This window comes from Dipodomys spectabilis, unplaced genomic scaffold (genome assembly GCF_019054845.1).
Source record: "Dipodomys spectabilis isolate Male_0828 unplaced genomic scaffold, ASM1905484v1 ptg000277l, whole genome shotgun sequence".
Lineage (NCBI taxonomy): Eukaryota > Metazoa > Chordata > Mammalia > Rodentia > Heteromyidae > Dipodomys > Dipodomys spectabilis.
This window is the reverse complement of record NW_024870954.1, coordinates 476,355-484,229: the sequence shown is the minus strand read 5'-3', so window position 1 is coordinate 484,229 and position 7,875 is coordinate 476,355. Positions and strand designations below refer to the sequence as shown.

The 7,875-nt window shown below is 58.2% G+C and overlaps 1 protein-coding gene across 3 annotated transcripts in view; it reads left to right on the top strand.

The window, feature by feature from the left end:
• Positions 1–2,202: 2,202 nt before the first annotated feature.
• The window catches only part of Dync2i1 (dynein 2 intermediate chain 1), a 76,560-nt gene continuing 70,887 nt past the window's right edge, over positions 2,203–7,875 (top strand). For all 3 annotated transcript variants that reach the window (XM_042701025.1, XM_042701024.1, XM_042701023.1), the window contains exons 1-2: positions 2,203–2,321; positions 6,994–7,047. In XM_042701025.1, coding sequence (XP_042556959.1) covers positions 2,307–2,321; positions 6,994–7,047 — 69 coding nt within the window. In that variant the 5' untranslated portion in view covers positions 2,203–2,306. The remainder of the gene's footprint in view (positions 2,322–6,993; positions 7,048–7,875) is intronic.

Genomic DNA, 7,875 nt, shown 5'->3' with positions numbered 1-7,875 from the left:
CCCGCCCAGAGACAGCCGCACGGCCCCGCCCAGAGACAGCCGCAGAGCCCCGCCCAGAGACAGCGCAGAGCCCCGCCCAGAGACAGCCGCAGAGCCCGCCCAGAGACAGCCGCACGGCCCCGCCCAGAGACAGCCGCACGGCCCCGCCCAGAGACAGCCGCAGAGCCCCGCCCAGAGACAGCCGCAGAGCCCGCCCAGAGACAGCCGCACGGCCCCGCCCAGAGACAGCCGCACGGCCCCGCCCAGAGACAGCCGCAGAGCCCCGCCCAGAGACAGCCGCAGAGCCCCGCCCAGAGACAGCCGCACGGCCCCGCCCAGAGACAGCCGCAGAGCCCCGCCCAGAGACAGCCGCACGGCCCCGCCCAGAGACAGCCGCAGAGCCCCGCCCAGAGACAGCCGCAGAGCCCCGCCCAGAGACAGCCGCACGGCCCCGCCCAGAGACAGCCGCACGGCCCCGCCCAGAGACAGCCGCACGGCCCCGCCCAGAGACAGCCGCAGAGCCCGCCCAGAGACAGCCGCACGGCCCCGCCCAGAGACAGCCGCAGAGCCCCTCCCAGAGACAGCCGCAGAGCCCGCCCAGAGACAGCCGCAGAGCCCCGCCCAGAGACAGCCGCAGAGCCCGCCCAGAGACAGCCGCAGAGCCCGCCCAGAGACAGCCGCACGGCCCCGCCCAGAGACAGCCGCACGGCCCCGCCCAGAGACAGCCGCAGAGCCCCGCCCAGAGACAGCCGCACGGCCCCGCCCAGAGACAGCCGCACGGCCCCGCCCAGAGACAGCCGCACGGCCCCGCCCAGAGACAGCCGCAGAGCCCGCCCAGAGACAGCCGCACGGCCCCGCCCAGAGACAGCCGCAGAGCCCCGCCCAGAGACAGCCGCACGGCCCCGCCCAGAGACAGCCGCACGGCCCCGCCCAGAGACAGCCGCAGAGCCCCGCCCAGAGACAGCCGCAGAGCCCGCCCAGAGACAGCCGCAGAGCCCCGCCCAGAGACAGCCGCACGGCCCCGCCCAGAGACAGCCGCAGAGCCCGCCCAGAGACAGCCGCAGAGCCCGCCCAGAGACAGCCGCAGAGCCCCGCCCAGAGACAGCCGCACGGCCCCGCCCAGAGACAGCCGCAGAGCCCGCCCAGAGACAGCCGCACGGCCCCGCCCAGAGACAGCCGCAGAGCCCGCCCAGAGACAGCCGCAGAGCCCGCCCAGAGACAGCCGCACGGCCCCGCCCAGAGACAGCCGCAGAGCCCCGCCCAGAGACAGCCGCAGAGCCCCGCCCAGAGACAGCCGCAGAGCCCCGCCCAGAGACAGCCGCAGAGCCCCGCCCAGAGACAGCCGCAGAGCCCGCCCAGAGACAGCCGCAGAGCCCCGCCCAGAGACAGCCGCACGGCCCCGCCCAGAGACAGCCGCAGAGCCCGCCCAGAGACAGCCGCACGGCCCCGCCCAGAGACAGCCGCAGAGCCCGCCCAGAGACAGCCGCAGAGCCCGCCCAGAGACAGCCGCACGGCCCCGCCCATAGACAGCCGCAGAGCCCCGCCCAGAGACAGCCGCAGAGCCGGCCCAGAGACAACCGCAGAGCCCCGCCCAGAGATAGCCGCAGAGCCCGCCCAGAGACAGCCGCAGAGCCCCGCCCAGAGACAGCCGCACGGCCCCGCCCAGAGACAGCCGCAGAGCCCCGCCCAGAGACAGCCGCAGAGCCCCGCCCAGAGACAGCCGCACGGCTCCGCCCAGAGACAGCCGCAGAGCCCCGCCCAGAGACAGCCGCACGGCCCCGCCCAGAGACAGCCGCAGAGCCCCGCCCAGAGACAGCCGCAGAGCCCCTCCCAGAGACAGCCGCAGAGCCCCGCCCAGAGACAGCCGCAGAGCCCCGCCCAGAGACAGCCGCAGAGCCCGCCCAGAGACAGCCGCAGAGCCCCGCCCAGAGACAGCCGCAGAGCCCGCCCAGAGACAGCCGCACGGCCCCGCCCAGAGACAGCCGCAGAGCCCCGCCCAGAGACAGCCGCAGAGCCCCGCCCAGAGACAGCCGCAGAGCTGGCCTCGCCTCGCGTCAGCCCGGAGCCGAGCCCGACCCGCGGTGTGGAGGCGGCCGCTCGGCCCTCGGCTACTCCGGCCTGCGGAGGGCTCCGCAGGGCGCAGGCGCCCGGGGGAGGCCGCTGAGCATGCCGGGTAGCGGCTCGCGGCCCCGCCTGCCGGTTGCTGGGAGCCGGGGACGCCCGCCCGCAGGAGCGGCCTTGGCCGGCCGGGGCTGGCGGGGCGAGCGGGCGGGCCCGGCGTCGGCCCGGACCGGGGAGACCGCGGCCGCCGGGGCCTTCGAGGAGCGATGGAGCCCGGGAAGGTCGGTGCGCGCGGGCAGGAGAGGGGAGGGCGCGCCCCGGGGCCGGGCAGCCAGCGCGGCCGCGGCCTGCGCTCCTCCCGCGGCGGCCGGCGGGCGGCGGCGGGACCCGGGGTCCAAGCCGCGAGGGAGTGGGCCCGGGAGCGGGGCGGGGGCGCGGGAGGGCCCCTGGGGCAGGGGGTGGGGGGGCCCCCGGGGTTGGGCTGGGGGTGGGGGGGCCCCCGGGGTTGGGCTGGGGGTGGGGGGGCCCCCGGGGTTGGGCGGGGGGTGGGGGGGTTCCCGGGGTTGGGCGAGGGGAATGGGCTGGCGGAAGGGGGGTGGGGGGTCCGCCGGGGTTGGGCGGGGGGTGGGGGGGTCCCCCGGGGTTGGGCGAGGGGAATGGGCTGGCGGGAGGGGGGTGGTCCTCCTGGGGTGGGGGCTGGGGGTTCCCGGGATTGGGCGGGGGGGGGGGGCGATGGGCTGGCGGGAGGGGGGTGGGGGGGTCCCCCGGGGTTGGGCGAGGGGAATGGGCTGGCGGAAGGGGGGTGGGGGGGTCCCCCGGGGTTGGGCGAGGGGAATGGGCTGGCGGAAGGGGGGTGGGGGGGTCCCCCGGGGTTGGGCGGGGGGAATGGGCTGGCGGGAGGGGGTGGTCCTCCTGGGGTGGGGGGTGGGGGTTCCCGGGATTGGGCGGGGGGGGGATGGGCTGGCGGGAGGGGGTGGTCCTCCTGGGGTGGGGAGTGGGGGTTCCCGGGATTGGGGGGGGACGGGCTGGCGGGAGCGGGGTGTCCCCCTGGGGCGGGTATGGGGTCTCTCCCTCCCCCCGGGGCGTTTGCTGTGAATTCTTCTCCTGAGTGCATTGGATAGGATCGGGAGTGGATCCAGTGCTCTCATCTTTAATGAGTCTGCTCCCCTTTTCAAGGATAGGTAGGAAGAAAACAGCTCTAAAAACACAGATCGTCATTTAGGCTTACAAAGAACTCTAGGATAAAATAATCTGCAAAATTTGAAGACATTTTGTCAACCACTTTGTGTGATTAGGTATCTAAGCACCGTTTTCTTTCTCTTTAGAAGGTTTAGGGTCTTCTTGGTATTTGGAATGTATATAGCAATTTATTGGAATCTTTTTCCATTCAGCCCCTTTCAGGTTTTACATACACACATATGTGTGTTTACTTTTCAGTGCTGGTGATGGAACTCTGTTTCTTGCACATACTAGGCAAATGCTACAACACTGAATTGAACCTCCAGCCAGAGATACATATTTAATGGACTTTGGTTTTTCTTTTGATGGAATCAGGGTTAGAACTCAGAGCCTCCCCCTTTCTCAGCTTACTTGCTTTGTTGGCAGTCTACCACTTCTTTTTGGTGGCTGATTATTTTGGAGATGGACAAGTGTGGATTCATCCACACTGACACTCACTCACTGACTTTGAACTATTAGCCTCTGGATCTTAGCTTCCTGAGTAGCTAGGATATAATCATGAGCACCAATGGTCAGCAGTTGAATGGACATTTTTAAAGTAGAAACTTATTAATCAGAACTTAAAAGATAAAAGTATATTTTTGTATATTTTGGTCATCCTTAGGAGATAAAGTAAATTTGTATCCTTTTTATTTTGATATGAGGTACAATGCAGTACCATTTCATGCTGTTTTTAGAAAAGCAGGTGGGCTTTCCAAAGATTGGTCTTCACTAGTCCAGTATGGGGCTCCCTTGAGGATTGCAGACTCTCCATATGAACCCTTCATCCAGGACTGCCAAGAGCCTTGACCAAACCTTAACAGAGCTGTGTCAGCCAAAGGATGAGTTCCTGGGACAACCTAGGTTTCCTTATCACTCTGGAAAAGCCCAGAGCTGTCACGTGAGGATAGGCCCTTGCCTTCCCTTCATGGAACAGCTATACCAGCAATAGGTGAATACTGTTTGGGGAGTCTTTGTAGCTCCTGCAGCTCCGGAGCCTCTCCACCAAGGGCCTGAGGGCCATTCCTTTGGCATGTGCGCTCCAGGAGTCGAGACCTCTGCCTGCATTCTCTGGAGGATAGAATCCTAACTTAGGTAATTATTAGTTAGTAGATGTTGTTGGCCTGACTGCTTTTATCCTGGCCAGCCTTTCAGATTTTCCCCTTGAGACTCCCCCATTCTCCCTTTATATATCAGTCACCGTGTACAGAAGTGTAGCTCAGCTTTTTTTTCCGCTGTCCGTGATACTGAGTATAATATGTTGTTACCAAATTAATGTCTTTATCTGATATCTCTCTTTCCCACTTCTTTTTTTTTGTCAGTTGTGGGGCTTGAACTCTGGGCCTGGGTGCTATCCCTGAGCTCTTCAGCTCAAGGCGAGTGCTCTACCACTTGAGCCATAGGTCCACTTCTAGCATTTTTTGTGTCATTTATTGGAGATAAAAGTCTCACAGGGGCTGGGAGTTTAGCTCAGCGGAAGGGCACCTGCCTGGTGCGGGCAAGGCCCTGGGTTTGGTCCTCAGCCCTTGGGAAAAAAAAGTCTCACAGACTGGGGTAGCTTTGAACCGTCATCCTCAGATCTGAGCCTCTTGAGCAGCTAGGATTACAGGTGTGAGCCAGCCACCGGTACCTGGCTTATTTATTTATTTATTTATTTTGTTAGTTGTGGGGCTTGAACTCTGGGCCTGAGCACTGTCCCTCAGCTCTTCAGCTCAAGGCTAGGATTACAGGTGTGAGCCATCGGTGCCCTGCTTTTTTTTTTTTTAAACAAGTGCACAATCCACTTTATTTACTTTTTGTTAGTTTTAAACTCTGGTGGAATACAGCTTCATATGGATTTGGTTTCCAATGGCCTTGGTGGGGAGGTTATGTCAGAATTTGGCACAAGCCATGCTGCTGTTTCCATGGGCACGAGTTACCCTGCCCAGATGGCTATGGTTTTGTTCTGTTTGCCACCAGGAGTCACTGTTGTTTTCTGCTCTGTTCACATATCATGTCTATTGCCCAAGTAGAATAATGTCTTGCCTCAAAGAAGCCAGTAAATCCAGCCAGCTCTTCAGCATCCTGTTTGTTCTCAGCAGCCTCCACAGGCTCCCAAAGGGCAACCGTCCTCCCATTTTTAGTCTAACTGTTAGCCAGGTCTGCGAAGGAATCCATCTGAGGTCTATTTCCCCTGTGTAGAACAGACTCAGTGCTATCAGACTTCCACATGGGAGAGAAAGCATGCATCTTTTATCTCAGCATAATTTTTCCATCTGTGTCTTTGCAAACAATGTCATACCGTTCTTCCTAGTGGATGAATAAAAGTTCCACTGTGTATATTACTGCATTGTCTGTTGGAGGCACACAGGCTATTTCCATATCTTGGTTAGGGCAAGAGGCGCAGTAGTATCTTATTCCGAGCTGTGGTGTGAGGACTCTTGCTGGTGTCCTTTGGAGGTAGGTGATGACATTGTGAACGCCACACCTGATGCTGGGTCCACAGGACTAGAGACCGTGCGTGCTTGGGCAAGTGATGTTGCCTGTGTGCCATCGACACAGGTCAGACGTGGCTTTGCGGCTTGTGACTGTTAGGGTTGAGACTGGAGTTATGGCAGAGGATTGGACAGGTGACACTTGGAGCCACTGCTGATCTTGTCTGATAGGGTAGTACAGTGTTGATCACAGGCCAACCCTGACAAGCGGTCAGAACAGCTGTTTGGGGCCTGTAAGTTTGTGACCAGCCTATTATCTCTTTTATTTTGCAATATTTAATAATTTTTGAAGTAGCTAGGGTAATTTAGATTGGTGAATATATTTAAAAATTCCATGTTCCTATAATCTTTTTTTTGTTGTTGTTGGTCGTAGGGCTTGAACTCTGGGCCTGGGTCAGCTCTTCAGCTGTAGACTAGAGCTCTACCACTTGAGCCTCAGCCCCACTTCTGGCTTTTTCTGCTTATGTGGTGCTGAGGAATCTAACTGAGGGCCTCATGCATGCAAGGCAAGCTCTCTACCACTGAGCCACCTTCCTAGCTCCTATGATCTTTTTATTTTGAGATATCCTCTTTCTACATAGCCTTAAACTAGAGGTCTTCCTGTCTCCGTTTCCCATATGCTGGGATTACAGGTATGTGCTGCTACACCCAGGTATAGCAGAGTCGGTTGCACAGTGGTCCTCCAGGTGCTTTCTGCCACCTTTCAGTAGATAAGCAGTTGTGTATGTTCTAGCATATCAGAAATGATTGCTGTTGATTTAGAGTGTAATAAAAAAAGCTCACTAGAGGACACCAAGTTAGATATATCTATAATTATATATATATATATATACACACACACACACACACACACATATACACACACACATATATCTTATTTTGGTTATAGGGCTTGGACTCTGGGCCTGGGCACTGTTCCTCAGCTCTTCAGCTCAAGGCTAGTGTTCTACCACTTGAGCCACAGCACCACTTCCAGTTGTTTTTTTCCCAGTCGTGGGGCTTGAACTCTGGCCTGGGCGCTGTCCCTCAGCTCTTCAGCTCAAGGCGAGTGCTCTACCACTTGAGTCACAGCGCCACTTCTGGTTTTCTGGTGGTTTATTGGAGATAAGAGTCTCATGGACTTTCCTGCCTGGGCTGGCTTTGAACCGCGATCCTCAGATCTCAGCCTCCTGAGTAGCTAGGATGACAGGCATGAGCCACCAGTGCCTGGCTAAAGTTTTATGTTTTGAACTTTAACAATTCTTTTTGCTTTTCTTTTTAGAGAAGAACTAAAGATGATACTTGGAAGGCAGAGGACCTCAGGAAACACCTTTGGGTAATGATTTTAATGACTGAAGCTGGGGCTGTGTGGGACTTGATGGCTTCCTGGGTTCATACTGCTGCATAACTTTGGTTCCATGAGGCTCATTTCAAAGGCGTTTGGACTCACAGATGATGAAGCCCTGTGTTTAAAACCCCTATGTGGGCAGGGCTCTGGCTGGGATGTGTCCTGTTGGCTGTCCAGCCTGGCCCCAGGCCAGCTCCAGCTCCTGGGCCCAGCTGTGGAGTGGGTGTTGCTGTGCCTCCAGGCGCATGGTTGGGGGCGGAAGGTTGGGGTTGAGATGAAATCCTCCCAAGAGCTTTATAAGAAAGATCCTTGCTTTGTATATTGCCAAGGGGTGGTTATGTGTCATGCACTTAAATGTAGCTCATTGTCCTTTTTGTACTACAGGCGGCCTTTAATTTTAATTTTTGTCTGCTGGTCGGCATCCCCAGCCCATCCTGGCCTCAAGTATTTATCTAGATTTGTGTTCCGGTAAACCGAACTTGTCTGATACGCATTCTAAATGTAACTGCTTCAGTACTATAAGAATACTCATTGGGCTGGGAAGGTGGCTCAGTAGTAAGTGTTTGCCTTGAATGTATGAGGCCCTGGGTTTGATTCCTTAGCACCACATAAACAGAAAAAGCTGGAAGTGGCACTGTGGCTCAAGTGGTAGAACGCTAGCTTTGAGCTGAAGAGCTGAGGGACAGCGCCCAGGCCCAGAGTTCAGGCACCACAATGGACAAAAAACCAAACCAAAACAAGACAAGAATATTCATTCACCCCTGCCCAGGTCCTGCTGGGATTAGAAAGAATTTGCAGCCAGTGTCTTTTTAAAGA